Source organism: Siniperca chuatsi, linkage group LG10 (assembly GCF_020085105.1).
Source record: "Siniperca chuatsi isolate FFG_IHB_CAS linkage group LG10, ASM2008510v1, whole genome shotgun sequence".
Taxonomy (NCBI): domain Eukaryota; kingdom Metazoa; phylum Chordata; class Actinopteri; order Centrarchiformes; family Sinipercidae; genus Siniperca; species Siniperca chuatsi.
Window position 1 is genome coordinate 12,262,952 of NC_058051.1, and position 19,975 is coordinate 12,282,926.

General features: G+C 39.3%; 2 protein-coding genes across 2 annotated transcripts in view; both read right to left on the minus strand.

The window, feature by feature from the left end:
* espn (espin) overlaps nucleotides 1–19,975 on the minus strand; it is a 53,192-nt gene that overhangs the window by 9,141 nt on the left and 24,076 nt on the right. Inside the window, 6 exon segments of the mRNA XM_044210488.1 lie at nucleotides 8,337–8,714; nucleotides 9,633–9,778; nucleotides 13,327–13,380; nucleotides 14,659–14,808; nucleotides 14,811–14,883; nucleotides 18,492–18,653. Of these exon segments, the coding sequence (XP_044066423.1) occupies nucleotides 8,337–8,714; nucleotides 9,633–9,778; nucleotides 13,327–13,380; nucleotides 14,659–14,808; nucleotides 14,811–14,883; nucleotides 18,492–18,653 (963 nt within the window).
* On the minus strand, nucleotides 222–8,329 carry LOC122882760 (espin-like protein). Its single transcript, XM_044210489.1, has one exon. It carries the CDS (start codon nucleotides 6,299–6,301, stop codon nucleotides 4,175–4,177), a length of 2,127 nt encoding a protein of 708 aa, XP_044066424.1. The 5' UTR covers nucleotides 6,302–8,329; the 3' UTR covers nucleotides 222–4,174.

Genomic DNA, 19,975 nt, shown 5'->3' on the forward strand with positions numbered 1-19,975 from the left:
GGTAGGTATGTATGTTAGAGCTGAATTTAAGTTGACTATACAAACCATTAGGAATTTTCAATACATTAATGTTTCTAACAAAAATAAGGAGTGATGCTGTCAGTCTCTCCTCAACTTTCAACCAGGAGAGATTGACATGCATGTTGTTTACATTAGATCTTAGTGTGCATCGAAGGGCAAGACGAGCTGCTTTGTTCTGAGCCAGCTGCAGTTTTCCTAGATCCTTCTTTGCCATATCTTTGGGCAATATTAGATGTGATAAAACTAGAGTCTGCAGGACTTGTTTGGTCAAGTAGGATGTTAGAAAAGGAGAGCACCTCTTTATAATCATAATCAGCTTTATTGCCAAATAAGTTTACACATACAAGGAATTTGCTTTGGTATTTTGGTGCAAAACAATAAACATAGTAGAAATATAAGAAATATTAAGCAAGTGCTGCAGGGCAAGAATCATGAATATAAAATTGACAATAAGATATTAAAGAATATAACAAATTAAAATTCCTCCCAATCTTTACAACAAGATCATCTATATGCCTTGTCCAAGACAGTTTCACAGGAGGTGGAGCAGGGGGAGAGAAAGAGGGCAACATTCTTAGATTGCTCATCTTTGCCTGACAAGCTACATTACCCTTTTGCATTCCTCTTACTAAAGCTTTTCACTTGCCCTGGCAAACATTAATCCAGGTAAGATTATCTACACAGTTAATTTTTAATGATTCCCCTGGGAATAACGGAGCAAGAAAAAAAAAAAAACAACACAAAAATTTGGTGATAGATTTGCTTTGAATAGAGAGCTGAAGTGCACATGTGCACTGGTAATTAATTCACATGGTCAAATATAGATTGTATTAACACTGGAATAAGGCTACTTACTGCTCATCCACAAGTCCCAGATTTGCTTGTGTTTAGTACCTTAAATGGGTCATGTGGGCCACAGGCATGACATCCTTGACACCCTAAAATTCAGTTGTGTGACTGAAGTAGAACCTGACATTGTAAAATAAAAGTATTTTGAAAGTGACTTGATTACAAAAGGTAGTACTGTATAAACCTGTGAATTGCACCTGGTTTACACTGTGTTGCATATTTTAGAATATTGAACATTTTATTCAGCTTATCACACCACTCATTACCAGCTATGTAATATAAACAGTAGGAAAGGAATGTACATAAAAGTATGTAGCATTGTAGTGTTGATGTAGAGACCAATCTGATGAAACCAAACAGCAATAGCTTTAGAGCAAATGTACTAGAGGCCAAAGTAGTGTTTAGTTAGCATCTATACAAACCAACTTGTATAAGTGGGAGTAGTTTACCAGTGACTTCTTGAACCTCTAAGCTCAGCAATGTTATTGTTATGCACTAACATTAGTAAATACTCCATCCACACAACTGTTTTTGAGAGGTAACTAGAGCACTGAATGGAACCCAGATGAACATGAAGAGAACATGCAGGCTCCACACAGGAATCGAACCTGTGACCATTGTCCTTTTATTACTGAAGGAATAACTGCTGGAGGAAAAAAATCAACAGCCTATTGCTTTAAAATTTGATCATGTGGCCAATAAATTCCATAACAACTAAAAAGGGAAGGCAACAGTTAAGCTAATCAATTGTAACTGCTAAAGAGTTGCTGGGCAATTTCAGTTAAAAATAATGACAAAAGGAAAAATTAAGCGACACTAATTGTTAGAATTAAAGTTCTGCTACCCAACCTATACCCGATGAGACTCAAAAAGGTATAAGTTTTTGGGTCAGGTTCATGTTGTCCGTTGCGCCAACGGACTACATCAATGTGAGCCAGAGAGTGTACTGTAGCCAATACATTGCATTAGCCTGGCAAGCATCCATTACACTCAACAATAGATGCAATAAAAATTGATAACAGGCAACTTTCCCAAAATTTTCAATAATTCAGGGAAAACTTGTATGACCTATAATTGTGTCTGTACACTCTTCTGGATTATGACTGTATGAATTGTCGGGTTCCTCTGAGTAAGAAGCTCAGAATTCCCGTTTATCAGTCAAGATTATCTAGCCAAAATTAGTAAAAGGCAAGTTGACTTTGATATACTAACAGGGAAGGCAGATGCTTTATTATTATGATATTAGAAAAATCATGTGCTGGTAGTTGGTGGCAATTTGTGTAGTGTTATTGCCACTTAACATGTTAAAGGAATAGGCAATTGGCAATTATAAGCTACTTTTATTTTGTTCTAGTGGGTCACCGTGGGTTATGAATTTGGCAGTGCAAGTCGGATTGAATCTGAAAGATGCGGATACAGGCTAGTTTGGGGTGTCTATTTCATGCCTGAGCAGACCTCTAGTTGTATCAGCTATAAACAGTAGGGTATTACCTGTTACCACTTTTGTACTACATAGATTTATATTTAGTAAAATCTTTCAATATGATTTCGTAGACATATAATACATAAACCTCTATGTGGTCTGGACACATTCTGTTTAAGTGGGCTTAGAATTACAATATTAAATTGTTGTTTGTGTTTATTTGTTTTATTTGCCAATGCATTCACTGTCTGAAGTTAGTGTTGACTTGACAGTCACTTGCATATGTACAAGCAATACTGTAAATACAAATGTTTGTCCTTGTGCAGTGTGCAAGCTTGGCAGATTAAAAGCGGAACTAATTATAGTCCTGTACATGACTTACACTGTATAGCTTCAGTGTTGGTATAAAAAAATTACTGCTTAGTCATCATTGTGCTATTTACATTCACCAAATCTGTAACAAATACTGTACATAAATATAAATCTATAAATATGCCTTTAAGTTTACCAGCTGGATGCCTTCCCTTTTGGATTGTGAGTTGATCAAGATTCACTGTAACCTCCATATGGCTCCTGTAAGCCACAGATAGCATGACAGCGGGTGGTGCTAAGAGGGTTATTTGAAGGTAATCTTGATGCTGCAGAAGAGACACTATGAGAATAGTTTGGTTCTTTACTGCTACAAGTGTCGCAGCAGAGGATTACACACTCAAGAGCTTGTTGTTTCACAGTGGCTCTTTCATTGGTACGTATATCAGTGTGATTATTTAAAATATATTAATTTGGTCTGATCTCTATTCAGATAATTGAAATATTCTGTTGGCCATGTGTTTCAGTTGAGTACACCCAACAGTTAAAGTAGAATGATTTTGGAAAGAACTACTGAAATCATATAATCACAAAAATGTCAACAAACTTTATTTCTAACAGCAATGTAGAAACCAAATAATAAAGGAACACAAATTTAAATTATGGAAAGTTTGAGCAAATCTCTCAAAAACACTCAAATTATAAATAGAGTAACAAAAAGATGGAACAGTCTTCATGGAACAATTACAAACCCTTAATTTGATGTTTCATTTAGATGATAATATCTTTGTCAAGTGAATGCTTCAATTTGTTGACAGAAATGTGCAAATGTCAAGTTACTGAATTACTAATGAAAAAGTACCAAACTCTGAGCCGTTTCTCCAGGCCTTTCATGTACCATACCTGTTAATCTTTGGAATCTATACTGAAAGGCACACATTGTATAAACAAAATCGGGAGGTCACAGACAAGGGCCATTTGTAAACCACGAAGTAACCATAAACCCTTCAAGCACACTGAAGACCTAGTTTCTTTGCCTTCAAACAAAGATCACTTAAAACAATAGTTTTTAGACCGTGAAGTGAATCCCTTGCCTTTCTGAGATAGTGAGCCACTGAGGCTATCTCAACATGAAATGCAATTTGAAGTATTCAATACAAACAAAGTGTGCAGAGTTTTACCAATTATGTTCTTTCCTTACAAAGATGGCATTTATGGCAAATCGTTTCCTTTAAAAACTTGTTTTCCTAGAAGTAGTGTACCATGGCAATCAATCATACTAGATTCAGCTCTTGGTTCAACACAATTCAAAATGAAATGGTTGTAGCAAATTTATGTGTCTTTTGACATCACAGGCTTTCTTTTCATCCACTTCAGCATATGCAAATGGTAAAGTCAGTACACCTAAGTGGATGCTCTTTGCTTTGCTGGAGTTAAGTCCCTTATGTGACATGGACTAAAAGCCAGATTAGTTTCCTTTCTCAGCATACTCCACTTTGCAGGTTAATTTCCCTGATCCTGCTCTTTATGGATTTCCTCTCTGGTTGTATGGACCCTTAGTCCACATAGTTGTTAGATATCAAAAAGCTCAGCTTCCTTTTCTTTCCAAAAGGCAAAGCTTCGGTCAATGTATCTGATGATCTCCTCACTGCTGAACTCTTTTAGCTCATAAATCACTTTAATTGAGTCTTCATTATGTTCATCTCTGGGTGGAGGTTTATCAACATGAGGTTCCTCTATGATTTTAACAGTAACAGGTGGAACATCTTTCACTGGATCTGATACTAAGCTTTTTTTTGTGTCCTGCAGTGTCTCAGCTTTTGCTGTTGTATCAGTGTGTTGTACAGTTTCGGTTGTCAAGCTCTGCATATGGTCCTGCTCTGAACTTTTCCCATTAGAAACCACTGCCACATTTGATGACATCTGCTCACTGGCTTTTACATCCCCCTGTACATTGTCCTCCAATGAGTCCTTCAAGGTTCTCTGCTCCACACACTGGCCATTGTCAGATACACCATCCTGGGATGCAGCAGGTGATGATGATGTTGGAGAAACATCTGATTGTGAGGCTGTTAGGGAAGCTTGTGGTAATGGTGCTGGTGGAGTAGACTGTGCATTTGGAGGTGGGGGTGCAGGATGGGTAGGTGGTGGAGGAGGTGGAGGATGAGAAGGTGGGGGAGGGAGTGACTCCTGCATTGGCATGATGGACATGTCAGGAGACATGGAATGTAGAGAAGCTGTCATCACACCTCCCCCATCATCCGAGTCTCCAAAATACTTGAGTTTTATGTCTTCAAAACCATCCGCCCAGTCTCGTTTCCCTCTCTCAATTTCCTCCATGACCTCCTTGTGAAACAGCCTTATGACCTCCCATTTATGGGTACCAAGACGATCAAACATCTCATAGCACAAGAGGTGGCGGAATTTGCGCTCACTGCGAGACATGTTCATTTCCAGCAACTGGAAGTATCCAAGCATGAAGAGGTCAAGGGTTAGGCTTTCGTACCTCACAGGTGACCCGTTGATGTGTGGCAAGAAGTGCTCTGGCCAGTAGATCATCTGGGCACGACTCAGCCTGCGGATCTGGCGTGTGGGCACTTGACTCATGATTGTCCTCCAGTGGCCAATCAGATTCCCTACTACCTGCTTTGACTTCATGAAAAGGAGGAGTTTGTCGTCTTCACTCTGCATCTCCCCACCAATCTGTGCACTAAATTGGTTGTAGTCCTCCAAGCCCACGTCTAAATGATTTCCTCTCCTGCCAGTATATTTAGTCCGATAAGATTCAGAGATAGTGTACTTCCGCCAGTGTTCAAGGAACAGGAAGACAATTCTCTCTTTCCTCATTTCAATGCATTCCTGGACGCAGCTTAGATCTGTCTGCACCTCCAAGCTTCTTGTTGGTTGATCATTATTTAAAATGGGGTCTGCAGAAAGAATCTGGTTGAACTGTTCAATGGTGGTTGGAGCCATTACCTCAGAGGGCACATACGTCTGAGGAGCATGAGATGCGATGATAAGTGGCTCTTCAACAAGTGGTAAGACTGATTCCTCCACTGAAGGTAAATCTCCATTGGTATGGGTCTGAAGGACCTCAGCACAGGAACAAGGGACATCATCCTCACGAATTGTCTCTGGACGATAACTAGACTCACTTACCACAGGGAGTGACCTTTTGCGTTTGTACACCCTATTTGCGTTGTTATCTGCAGACAGCGACTGATTCTGAATTTCATAATTGGCCTTAAGGTTCTTCACTGAAACTCCACACTGTTTTATCTCCTTCTCTACATCCTCTCTTGCTGAGAAGGACTGAGACCGTCCAATAAATCCAGTCCCAACTGATCCTGCTGGTTCAGACTGACCTGCACCCACAATCCTTGCCTCTTCTTGAGAATATCCAGGACATATAAGATCCAAGATGTCTACCTCTTTTCCCCCGAGAGTGGCAAGAAGAATGGCCATACTCTTGAGCAGGGTAGAAATCTTGTTGCACCAGGCTGGAAGATCTTCAGCTTGGCCATGTACCTGCTTTGGATTGACTGAGAAGTGCCCTTGATTGAGGGCAGCAGACACTGGTAGGAGCTGGTGAAGCTCCCGCTCCAGTTCTTCCAGCTCCTTCTCAACTTCTGAGACCTTGTGCATGACCTGCAGGTTCTCAATTTGCTTCTCAATACGGTTTAGGTCATCCTCTGTCATCAGTTCTCCAAATGGGCCCAAAATAGCATTGTGGACGTGGGAGTAGTGCCATTCCTGAGGCTGGTAGTGCCCGCTTGCCGCAAACTAAATCAGAGGTCAAAGGAGACCAAAAGACAAGAAAAAAGGGAAGGAGGGAGGGATTCCTTCAGCTCGAACTTCCTGGTGTGAACACACGCTTCAGTGCAAATCCATCTTGACACACAGGATTTACATGGATTTAGTGGTGCAATGGCACTGCCTCATTACAAGCACAGAACTTTCTACTTCTACTTTCTAGTTTGAGTCAAAGAGAACAGAGAAAGCTTTGTCCTTTTTGAATTGATTGGTAAACTATATAGTTTATTAATTATACCAATATTTATATTTAAGTGGTACAGGTTCGCAACATGATTACATTTGTTTTTTAGGCACTTGACTCTGCAGATCTTTTACATCTATATTTGCTCTATCCCTCTTTACAGTTTCTCTCTCCCATTTTTACAAGTCAGTTTTTTTATGTTCTTGGTTAAAGAGTAACTACACAAACGCTGAAAATTCTGCTTTTACTGAAATCCAGCAGTTAAATTTTTCATTTGTCTGCAACCCAAATATGATGTAACACTGCACTATAGTGTAATGTTACATTACTGTTGGGTACTGGTACCAGTGCAACAGACAGTCCACACCCAACAATGATAGGAAATCACACTCGGTGTGGTTAGAGGTGCCACAGAGTTGAAACTGTCAACCCAAAGAGGTTAGTGCAACAAAGGTTTTTCTGATTGAGGGACTAGGTGTGGAGTTACTCTTTAACATATCATGATCTGCCTGTAAAAAAAAAAACAAATTCAAGGAGATGGCATTCAGGCTTTTTACCCTCACTGCACGCACATTTTATTTGATGTATTTTGCAACTTTAAGAGTAAAGTGGTCTACAAATGTAATTATTTATTTTCTTTTTTCTTTTTTTATATTAGTATTTTTGTTATTATTACTGGTTTACCTGTAGTGTGAAAGGGCCCGGCATCACACCACTGAATCAGCATGTAAAAACTTGGAGCCGCAAAACTTCATCATCAAACACCAGCCCACACTGTGAATCCATTAGTCAAGTGTGTTAATGTTGTGATGGGTATTGTAGCCAAGTATTCAATTCACTGCACTCCAAAAAGTCTCTTGCTATTCATAAAGGCTATAAATATGAAAAAAAGAAACATGCAGAGATGAATTAAGAAACAAAGAAATAATTTAAAAATTAGTGAGCACATGGATGTCTACATTTAGAGCTAGCTATGTCCAATGCCGCTTCATGCAAGTTATCTTTCAATGTGTTATTTACAGGGGAAAATATATCACTAAAATACGTTCAGCTTAATTTACTACTTTTAGACCCGACAGCCAATTAGACATTCTAATGATGCCACTGCATCTCAACAAATAAACAAAACAATACATGTCAGTATCACTTCATGGATCATATAAGAGTACAAGAGAGGTAGATGTCAGTGATTCTAAAGCCAAATAATCAAATTTAGAAACAAAGCTTGTTTGCAAAACATGTTCAGTGTGCTGACTGAAACCCTTGTTGAATAACATTGGCCATGGTATTTGTTGTAAAGATAAGTATAAGGCAGGTGATTGCAATTAAACTGAGAAATGCTCAAAAAGTGATCAAGTTGTTTGACAGTACAGACACTCTCCTTCAGCTATCATGTCAGGAAAGCATAGATGCTAAATTAACTTGTGAACTTGTAGTCTTGACTCCCATTGGATGTTTCACACTCAACTAAATGTTTGACAAGTCAAAAAGAGAGCAAAACTTGTGTCATGAATGAATACTAAAAATACATTTATACAACCTCATTGTTCAAAAATCACAAAAATCCACACTCAAATCCAAGCAGCAGCTATCCCCTTTGTGTTGTTAATAATTTGAAATTGAAGCCATATATAATCAAGGCTGCAGAGCATTTTAAATTTACGGGAGCACAAATGGGATAGCTAAGACACGACAAAACTTCTGGACCTTACTACAGCCTTGCAACATCTTGCCTACCTTGCGCTTGTGCTCCTCTTCCTCTTGCATCTTGACCTGAAGCTTTCGCACCATCACCTGCCTCTTCCATTCAGGGATCGCTTTTCCCTGTTCATCATGAGTGGGAACTAACGCCTCCACATCCGCAAGGCTCATTTTCCGCCCCGACTCTGCTCCTGCCATGCTGCCACCACTGTTCCCATTGATCACAGAGTTGGAGGACAGTTGCTCGTAGCTTGCAGAGGTTGACATGGTCCTGGCAGATCCAGAGCCAGTTGGACTGGGGCTGGGACTAGGGGTGGTGGGTGGTGAGGTGACAGACGTATTGGATGGTGGAGGGGATGATGGCTTGGCTGGTGGGCTAGATGTACGGGTCTCTGGTGGAGATGCAGTGTTTTCCTGGAGAAAAATAAAGACACCGATGGACAGGAGAACATGGGGCATGACAAAACTGATAACTGGTGGATTTTTTTAACCAGTAACTACTCTCCTAACTACATCCTTAGACACATACAGCTAGAAGGCAGTATTAGGCATTCTTGTGGAAATTTAATGTGTCACATGATGCTAAGATTTCTTCCAGATTCTGACACATTAGTTAAACTTTACCTACAGTAGCTTAAGTTGAACCCATCCGGCTTATGACCACGTTGACTCTGACTCATTCAGTATGAATGATGACACTGTAATGTGTGTTAAGTAATTGAGGTAATAGGTTGCCTTCTTAGCCTTAAGGGACCAATGACAACATAGTAGAGCGACACGCGGTTTAGAAGGAGCAATGCAATGTGGCATTGAATATCAGAGAAAGGACAAATCAAAGTATTTCAGACTATTTTTCTTTGCGAAACAATATTAGAATTAGAAACTGGGATAGAAATACTGTTGTTTCTAAATAGAGACAAGTACAGTACTACAATTCACATGATTGAGGTGATCTATTCACTGAGGTCAGAGAGCTCTGGTGTCCCCTCGCTAAGATTGTGCACAGTTTCCAAACTTATTAAAACTTGGCAATAAACAAATTCTGGGGTAGGAACCCTGAATCATCAGTGAATTACTTTTTCTTGTTTCCATCAAATTAAATTCAGATTTATAAAGTTGCACTGATGTGATCAGGAAGGAAGCATTACTGTGGGACCGACAATGATGTGATAATTTTGCTTAATTTCTCCGGATTCGTTTAAGGCAGAGTGACATCAAAACCATAAGTAATTGCAAAAACTGTGGCTGAATTTCAAAAATGAGCAATTCTGTATTTGTCAGTGACTGTTACATAAATGTATCATCAGTAGTGGAGGAAGGCTGTGGACCTACATTGTTGCCTGTGGGTCCGCTGTTGGAAAAGACAGTGGTGTAGCCTTTACTGTGAGGTGTGGGCTTGAGGCTCTTCCCTGCTTTGATCTCTGCCAGCAGCTCCGAGTTGTCGCCAGTGGGGGACATCATGTTGAAAGATTTTGTGCCTGCAGACAAAAGGATCGAGGAGAAAAGTGAAACCGGGTAGAAAGAACGACAGAACAGAGGGAGAGAGAGACAGCGAGAGTGAGAGAGATACACTGAAGAAGAGGGAGCGAGAGAAGGGTTGGGTGGCATTTCAGTGTTAAATATTTCATCGGATCAGGCAGGTAACAATGCTGACCTGAAGCATGCTGCACAGTGATGGGAGGTCATTATGGTGTATTGAGCCACTGTCTCTCATTGATAAGCTTGATAAGTTTCTTTTTAGATTTGTTTACTTCAGTTGGCATTTGCCTTTATAACTCTTGAGGTTCAGGATTTGCTTAAGACATGTCTCTCTGAAACGGTTTGACACAATTTGGATTAATCAAATAGCTTCCCAGCTACAAAACTCAAGACACTACAAATAAACCAATGAGAATTCAGCACATTAGGCAACTGTTACATCAATCAACAGTTGCAGTGAGCCGGAATTATATGGGAAGGAGCAATTCAAAATTATTTCACTACAGTGAACCCAAAGAGAGTCTCTTTCAGAGTGTCACCTGACGTATACACAGCAAAGCTGAACTTTTTAAAAAGTAGATCAATGGTAAAATATATACATTCAGCTTCCATAGACCCTAATCTGCTTATAGTGAAGAATGCAACAAATTCAGACAGACTTCAACTATGACCTCTATTGGTAATGCTATTACAAAGGAACTTTGTTTTCACTTTTTAAGGACAGACAAAATTAAAGAAATTTGAAATGTCAAAACGGTAACATTAACACATGAATAACCACATACAAATATATTCAAACAGCAAACTCCAATGTCAATGGGGAAGTAACAAAATATGGAACAATAACAATGTAGCTATTAATTTAGTTTTATCTATGCACAAACATTTATGATGTGGCTGTAAAACGCTCTAATCAAATGTGATAATGTAATGCACAACTAATTACAACAATTAAATTTCACATATTTTGGCCCAAAGAGCCAACAGCTACCTCACCTGTTTTAATGAATGTAAACCTCCAATGAATTGAATATCCTCAGTCCCTCATTGATCACTCATTTTCTACTTGGGGAATGGGAAAAACAAGTCCTCCCGTAAAAATGTTCCCTGTTGCATCGACCACAATGGTCTAGCTGGACACAAAGCCTCGCTAGCCTGCCACCCCTCCTCACTCTCCCTTGCTCTCCCTCTCTCTGTCTCTCTCTCTTGGGGAGGAGAGAGCAGCTTTCTATTAAAGACCCATCATCACAGTCGGGGGAAATCTAAAGGAATCAGCAGTAACTGGAAGTGACAGCGAGCCATTGGCAAGCCGGGCAGGAATTAACACACACATACACACACACAGTTGCCCTTCAATCCCCAGCTTGTTAGTCCACCGGAACGGACCAATCCTCGCTGCAGCAAACCTGACACACAATTCAATCATACATGCATTCATGACATGCATACAGTTTCACCTAACATTTATTGGAAAAAGAAAGCAAGAAAGCGAAAGAAAGCGAGACTGGTGACCAACACCCCCTGAGCCTTATACAATGTGCAGTTGCACACACTCAAACTGTGGCTTGTGAAAAGTTTGTGGATAAAAGAAAACAGCTACTGAACCCTGACACACTTTTACGATGTGTAATGAGTGCAACCAAAACTTGTGCTTGTAGTTCTTGTAAAAACATTCTTACTCAAAATGTAACTGGATCAGTCACCAAAAAAGTAATTTAATTTAATCTAATTTTGGCAATATATACAGCCTACCTTCATCCATTTTCCCCTGACAAATCATCATTGCAGAGCTCCAGAACACTTGATTATCCACAATCAGATGTGTTTAAAGGCTAAAAGAAAAACTTACACTGGACTGAAATTGGTATACTTATATCTGTTTGAATACACCTTTGTATTTGTGTGTTTTTGTGTCAGAAGCTGTGTGTTTTGTTAGTTAAATTATGTTTAGGCTAGAGGTGTGGACTCAGCAGGTCTGCCAGAGTGAGTCTAAAGGAGGGTGGAGCTGTGACAGGTAGAGAACATTTGACAAATAGCCTCTCACAGCACAAAAGGTTTTCTGCTGTGAGCTGGGTTTGCTTGTTGCTGCTGTTAGTCGCGAAGCACTTCAGATAGAGATGTGTCCTATATATATCCTGTAATATAAAAAGTAGGATCCTCTCTATTCTGTTAATCAATAGAAAACAATAGTGAACTTCTAACCGTCTACATTGTTGCAGCAGCATTTTCAAGCCACCTGGTTTGTTGCCGTCATCACAATGAGCATCTGAGCTGTAAACTCATCTTGAGCTCTCAGATGTGTTGGTGGCTTTTCATTTTATGGCCACCAAACTGTCTGTCTATTACCTGTTTAACACCGTAGAACAACTCATATCATTAGTGAGCACACACTGCTCCTCAGCACTTCAGATAAAAATGTGTCCTGTACAATATAAAAAGTATAATCTTCTTCCCCCTTTTGATCATTAGAAAACAATAGAACACTTCTAACCATTTTACATTGTTGCAGCAGCATTTTCAGTCAGCCACCTGGTTTGTTGCCGTCATCTCAACAAGTATCTGAGCTCTAAATTCAACTTGAGCTCTGAGATGTGTAGGTGGCTTTTCATTTTATGACCACCTAACTACCTGTTTATTACCTTATTAATGCTGAAGCACAACTCATGCCATTATAGAGCACATACTACTCTTTAACTTTAAGTATTTTATTGCTATCCTACCATTATGCAGCAGGTGGAGCATAGATAGATAAGACAATTGGATAATTGCAGCTTAATTGATGTTGCTGTTTATTACTGGTTTATAAAAAACTGTACTGTATATTGCCCTATGAGCTGCTTGTCTGCTATGACACAAAGCTGAAGCCCCTACTGTAATAGATCCATCGCTTAAACCTTTGTTTGAAATAATGAGCTTCCTCACATGCTGTGTCCACGACAAATACCAGAAATGATGTTCTAAACTAGTATTTCCCGTTTTTATTATCTGTACCCTATGTGGCTATTTTTCCAATTCTAAAATTATGTTATAAGAAAAATAGTATAATATACTATAAAACTTTAAATTCTCAAACCACCTCACAAGGTGAAATGTGTTTTTTCGTGGTTTCTCTTCACTCTATTGAGATAAAAAGAACATTTTGAGAGAATATTCTATTCTATAACTATTAATCATTATATACTTATTATTATTAATTAATGAATTATCTTAAACATTTATGGTAATCTGTAGTCCACCAAAAAGACTTTCTACAGTGATAGTAAATTTTTACTACTGTAAAAAATGTAAGAAAATAAACAAAGCATTAAGGCTTGTACAAGAAAACTGATTAAGTTCAGCCACTGTTTTGAGGAATCACATGGGTTGCTGATATCTTTCTGACTCTGTTACTGGTAATTGGCAAAATATTTATATGACTACTCTAGACTCTAGATTATGATTTTAAAATGTTAAGGAAAGTGTAAAGGCCCATTGTGAACCCCAAATTCGATATGTGTAACCGAGTGAACTGATTTTGTTTAAAGACTGGTTTGCAATCTGTACTTACTCTTCATTTGTCTTGGTGCCCCTCCCTCTGCCTGAGAGGCAGACATATCCCCGCCTTGACAAAGCAGCAGTGAGGACAGACCATGGCAGGAAAAAAGAAGGAAAAATACAAAACAAACAAAAATGGAGAGAAACAGGTGGAGATGGAGCAAGTGAAAGAAGGAACATGTAAACAGAAATGCACATTAAGGGGTTAATGGGGAGAAAAATGATTAGGTAATAGTAGCAGAAGAACAGTGTTGGCTTGACAATCACGAAAATGAAGAAAAACATTAGTATAATATTTTTAATTATTACCAAAAGACAAAAAAATGTCATGTTTGTCTTGTATGTTTTATCTCTTGTCACTCTTTATGTTACTGTTGTTTGACGTCTGAGCACCTGTTGCATGCCCAGCCATTTTGGATCCCTCTTTGACACTAACCGACCCAAGGTTTCTCCCATTGATTCTCCCATGATTACTTTGGGACATTTTCCTCATCTTCTCTGAGGTTCAAAAGTTGGCAGTATTTAACAGGCTAGGCTAGGTGGTGTAGATTTCTTTGATACGATAGTGTGTTGTGCTTAATTTGCTTCCAAGTGTGTTATTTGTTATATAAGACATTACTTAATGTTGTCTTGTGGTTGATTATTAATTAGTTAGATCTTTCTGTAAAGTCCTGTGAGAAATTATGATAATAAGTTATATGATCTTGACCTTTAACACGGATCACACATTTTATTAAGCATAATCAAATTTAACAACTTTTCTATTGTTGGGTGAAATTCTGGGACTTAAATAGTGTATTTTGGAGAAAGACATTGTATTGGTCAAACTGGCACATCTTACCCCACAATGAGGACTTATTTTTTTATCAATCCTAAACATTTCATGCATTTTCAAGACTCAGGGGAACCATGGACAGCTCATTTTTACCACTGAAAAACTCACAACATTACACAACAGTTAAAATTTCCCTGCAACTAGAACAGCGTGCACACTATCAGACAGCAGCATCCAGGGCAGTGCGGGGCACTTAAGGAAATGGCTGAACACTAAACCACTTCTCATGGTAATGGTAGCCCTACATCATTAATTTATAATCTGTTATTTAGGATGCTAGGGTCAGACTCAACTCATCTTCATTCACGAGGGGCTCTGCTTCATTGGAATAATTGTCCAATAATGTGTATAAGCATAAATTTCACCAGAAAACTATTTGCATAAATTTATTGCCTTTATTATTATTTTTTAAGAATTTTAAACAGAAGTTTAGTGCCAAAAAAAGTAGGAAATGAAGAGAAACAAAAAAATAAAAGGATGGAGAAAAAAAGTTAGTTAAGGGACACTCACTTCCTGATGAGGAAGATGGGCGTCGCTGGTTGGTAAAGGTGCTGCTCGCAGAGTAATTGTGGGTGGTTGGCGTCTCTGGGGGCAATGGAGGAGGTGGAGGGGGTGTTGGCGTCGGGTTGCTTGGGGGAAGAGGGGGCGGAGGTGGGGCGCGACCGATTCCTCTATGGTGCCATTCTCAGAGCTGTGGGCAGGGTTGTCGGTAGGCTCCTCCAATAACACGGAACCCTGATCGGAGGAGAAGGAGGTACAGAGCAGAATTAGTCAGTCATATTTTATACCCATTAACTTGTTGTTTCTCCTAGCAACCACATTGTTGTATTACTCTCTTGGTCAATATTTGGTCACTGATAACAGGATGTAACAGGTGGCCCATGAAATGATATTGTCCACTTAAATTTAAACACCACTTGAACGTTGATAATTAAAATCCCAAAGCATTTTTTTTTGCCTCTGGGAGTCTGTGATTTTTGCATTCCATTTGCCAGCTGTATGTTCTTAAAACACATTAATTAATAACAAAAATAAAAAATAAACACATTAAACAATTAACACATCTGCTTCTTTAAAATACCTTTTTTGACTTGTGAAAAAACATGAATTTATTAATTGAAAATTATCAATTAAACACGAAACAGTGACAGTGTATTTGTTTTCCCTGCTTACATAGGCATGCCAGTTGAAACTCTGCTGGGCTGAGCGAGCATTAAATTCTTGCACAGAGACTGTCGAGGGCTGACAGATGTATGCAGCCCTATTAAATGTGTCCTCCCTCTGCTTCCTGCCATCTTTAATCAACTCATAAAGACATAATACCCTATTGCTAATAACAGAGCTAATATGACCTAATCTCTAGGGGGAAACTCTGAGGGAAAACAGTGGGAAGAAGCCATCTGTCACTGCAAGTGATAGTGCTTTAACCCCCCCCCCCATCTCCCAGCACGCACGCGTCTGACACGCTCTGAAAGCGTGCCATAACTCTGCTGGAAGCAAGTTAATGGACCATGACATTTAACTCGACCCCGCCCCTCCTTCATTCTTCAGACGCGTGCTCATCATGTTGGCCCCTTTACTTTTCGAACCCCCCAGAGAGTTGGGGGGATGGCTGTCCATATGGGTCTTGGCAGCACGTGCCGTTGCTCCTGTTGATTAGCCGGTCCATCTGCTAGGGTGCCTCTGAGACCAGGAGGGGCCCCACTGAGGCCTTAATTGGCTCAATGTGGATTGTACCCCGTATCACCCAGAACACCCCCACTGCTGATACCCATGAGATTATAAGGACACCTCTCCAGGGACACTGTTGAGAGTCTAATAGACTCTATTCATTCAGCTGCCTGTGCAGGTATGTGGCAGCAAACAGGTAGTTTAACCAATAATTTTGGGGCGCACAGACAGAAATTTTCCTTGATGAATATTTTTAGGGCACGTAAGGGCAAATGCATTTTAACTTGTAATCTAGCATCTAAAATATGCTTACTTATGCAAACTTCCTTTCGTGAGATTAGGGTTATACTTTTTTAGCTATCTGAGTCAAAACACACAAGGTAATCACTAATACCTTTGGTCAGCAGAAGCCCTATCCAAATGTTTAATTTACAATTCTATAGAATTTCCATCTACAGTACAAATAGAAATAACAAGGTGCATTACATTTTATATGTCTTTATTGCCTAATTTGAATCAAAGGAAACATAGTTACTAGTTGTGTCGATCAGAAAATAACACAGAAAATGTGAATGTTCTCCCCACATAATACCTGAATGTCGGGGTCAAAGTGACCTTTTACATCTTTGTTTTTGTAGGTTAACCTCCTCCCTTTCTCGATTTAAAAAAAGGAAATAACAGGCATTCATTAATACAAATAGAAACAAATCATAAGGGTATCACAAGATGTCACTAACACAAGCTAATACATACAACAGATCCTTGGCCACAGAAAAAATTTAAATATGAGATTCAGGCATTGGTGACTTCCTGCTAAGCGCTCGCTTGTCTGGGTTTGTCCTGAGTTAGTTCCATTGTTGGTTCTTGGACAGTTTACACAATGGGGTGGAGACTAAAAAGGCAATGGAAATGAGTTTGCATCAGATAGCAAACAAAAGCTCAAGAGGACACAAGATTATGTAACATGCTGAGTGGGACAGGCAAATAGTGCAGTCAGTGTGGTAACCCAATGTCAACACACCATCACCCAGCCTCAAGTTCCTGGGGACCCATATTTTGGAGAACCTGTATTGGATCACCAACACCTCCTGCCTGGTCAAGAAGGCTCATTAGCGCCTCTTCTTCCTGAGGACACTGAAGAAGAACCAACTGTCCTCAGCTATCCTGGTGAACTTCTATCGCTGCATAGTAGAGAGCATCCTAACCAACTGTGTCACAGTTTGGTATGGGAAATGCTCTGCTGCAGAGCGCAAGGCACTGGAGTGGGTGGTGAAAACTGCCCAGCGCATCACAGGGACTCCACTTCCAGCCATTGAGGACATCCAGAGGAAACGCTGTCTGCGTCGAGCCCGCAGCATTCTTAAGGACTCCTCTCACCCCGCCCAGAGACTGTTTTCTCCCCTGCCTTCCGGCAGGTGCCTCAGGTGCCTCTGGACAAGGACCAGCAGACTGAGAAACAAGTTTTTTCCCAGAGCTGTCTTCTTACTGAACTCTGCCTCCCGCTGATTCCACTGTCCCCTCATTTACCTTAACTTTAAATGCTGCTATATTGTTTTTGCTGCTGCTAATTTGCTCATGTACCACAGGTTAATTTTCACTACCGGACTTATTTATACATACAGTATAGTGCATCATTTGCACTCCAGTACTATGCACTGAATACTGCAATAACTCATCTACTGCACTGTTATTTCTGTCCATAATTTGCACTACTTAATATTCATTGCACTACTGTTCTGCTCAGTCCAATTCATTATTGTACTTATCCATCAGTATACTTCTGTTTATAGTAATGCCCTCTGTATATAATGTCCATAGTACCACTTGTAAAATATTTTCATAATATCCTGCACATACTTTATATCCTGCACTTGCTTATTGCACTTGTTGCCTTGTACTTGTACATGTGTAATGACATTAATGTTGAATCTAATCTAATCTAATCTAATCTAATCTAAACCTCACCCTGAATAGGACTTTATGAGAGACCGAGATGCCCACACAACCCTAAACAGTACAACCAGGGCACAGTATATTAAACTTTTACCAAATAATTACTTTATAATATCATACCTTGTGTGAAATCAGCTACTGCCCTGATGAACAAAGCTGCACCACATCAAAAGGAAATGACTGAATGTTAAATTTGTGGTGGTGGAGGTGACCTAGTTCTGAGAGATTATTTCCCTGTGGATGTCAGATGAACAGCATGTGTTTTTTTGATAATACACATGAATAAATTGCAGCAAATGCCCTCTGAAGGAAAAACATAAGCCATGATATCTCAATATGTTTGTTTCCATGCACCACCATGAATAATATAATAAACAATTTACCATTTACAACTTGTAAATAATGGTGGCCTTTTTCTGTCCGCGCTTATTGGTTTATGGTAATTAAGGTGGATACAGAGAAATACAGAGCCACTGTTAAAAGAACCTTCCCACTCATAGCATTTATAGGCAAATATATCAAGAGAAATTGATTATTTTTAATAATACATTTTCCAAAACTTTAGATAAGCACAAGATGGCCGAGGGACCCCTTTATACAACAAACATATTGGACACTGGACATATTATGTATACATATACTTCATTTAATGAACTGGATGATGTGTGATGTTGTCACAACATTGAACGTTGTCATAGAACAGCAGAGATCTGGCTTACCTCCTCGTTGGGCGCCATGACTTTGCTCCCTTGGGGCTCGGCTGTGTCGCTGCCCAAGGTCTTGTAGTAGTCCCCAGTGCTGGGCTGCTTGCTGAAGCTCCTTGACTTCCTGTTTGAATCCACGCGCCGCAGTTTGTCGTGGCTTTCTCCAGGAGTCAACTGCTTAAGAGATAAAAAAATGAGAGTGAGAAAAATAAATGGCTTTGGTTTAACCTACTCATAAGCGTCCATCATGTTTTTCAAAATTTAGTTTTTATTAGCACAGAAATGAGAAATTAAACTTCATCCCATTTAGACAGGAAAGAGATTTGTAAGAGAATTATACACTACCATTTTTGTTTTTTAGCACTTTTGAATGTGTGAGTGAAATTAGAGCTGAAATTATTAGTCGATTAATCTATTAGTCGATTTAAGTAAATTGTCAACTGTTTTCATGTTCGAAAAACCAAACAATCCCTGGTGCCAGCTTGTTAAATGTGAGGATTTGCTGCAATTCTTTGTCTTAGGTGATAGTAAATTGAATATATTTGGGTTTTGGACTGTTGGTCGGACAAAACAAGCAATTTGGAGACGTCACCTTGGGCTCTCACTATTTACTGGTATTTTACAGAAAAAACAATTAATCAATAAACAAGAAATTGGCATTTTAATCAGTAATGAAAATAACTATTATTTGCAGCCCATAGTGGAATTAGCTACAAATTACAAGGTGGTAAATTTCTTCGGCAAATTCACTATGCAAAAATGCATTAGTTAGATTTTGTATGGTAATATACAATTAATCTTGCAGTCATTTCTAAAAAAGAAAAAAGAGTCAAAGAAATTAAACATGATGAAGATTATGATTCTAAAACAATAGTTGTCAACATAGGTATTTGGTTGACAAAATAACAGAATCATTGACATTTTAGAAATACTCTGCAGTGAATGGCAGGGAATGGTTATAATATGGCTAAACAGTGTTTTTGGAATGAGCATGTCATTAATGGAACAACACACTGTAAAACATACCTTAGTAGCTTTTGTTGTCAGATTAGCTCTCATGTGACCAAAGCAGCTTTATTTGGATAACAGAACAAGGCTTTAATTCAGTTCCAGTGAAACATTAGCATTTATGTTTCATGTAAAGACTGCAGGGTCACGGAACATAAGAGTTTACATGCAGCTTTTGCACCAATGTAAGAGAGACCCTTCTATCCACAGAGCAGGGTCAGAGGTCAATAACTTAGCCCTTTGAGTTGAGCACTCTCACTTTCCGCTCTGACTTCTATCTCAGACAACTTGAGCTGTAAAGGATATTGAACTCCTGTCAATCCGAGAGTCTTCATTGTATGCTGCTATTAGAATATATGTGGGTCAAACTGTATGCATTTCAGAGGAACCAGACATTAGCAGTGGTTAAGCTCACCTAGTTACTTTGCGTTTCAAATGCAGGGATCAGCCTCAGACTTGCGTTCATTTACATTTGAATACTTACCGACGCC

Excerpts from the sequence above, each read along its gene's own strand:
- LOC122882760 (XM_044210489.1), bottom strand. The coding sequence starts at position 6,301 with ATGACAGAGGATGACCTAAACCGTATTGAGAAGCAAATTGAGAACCTG.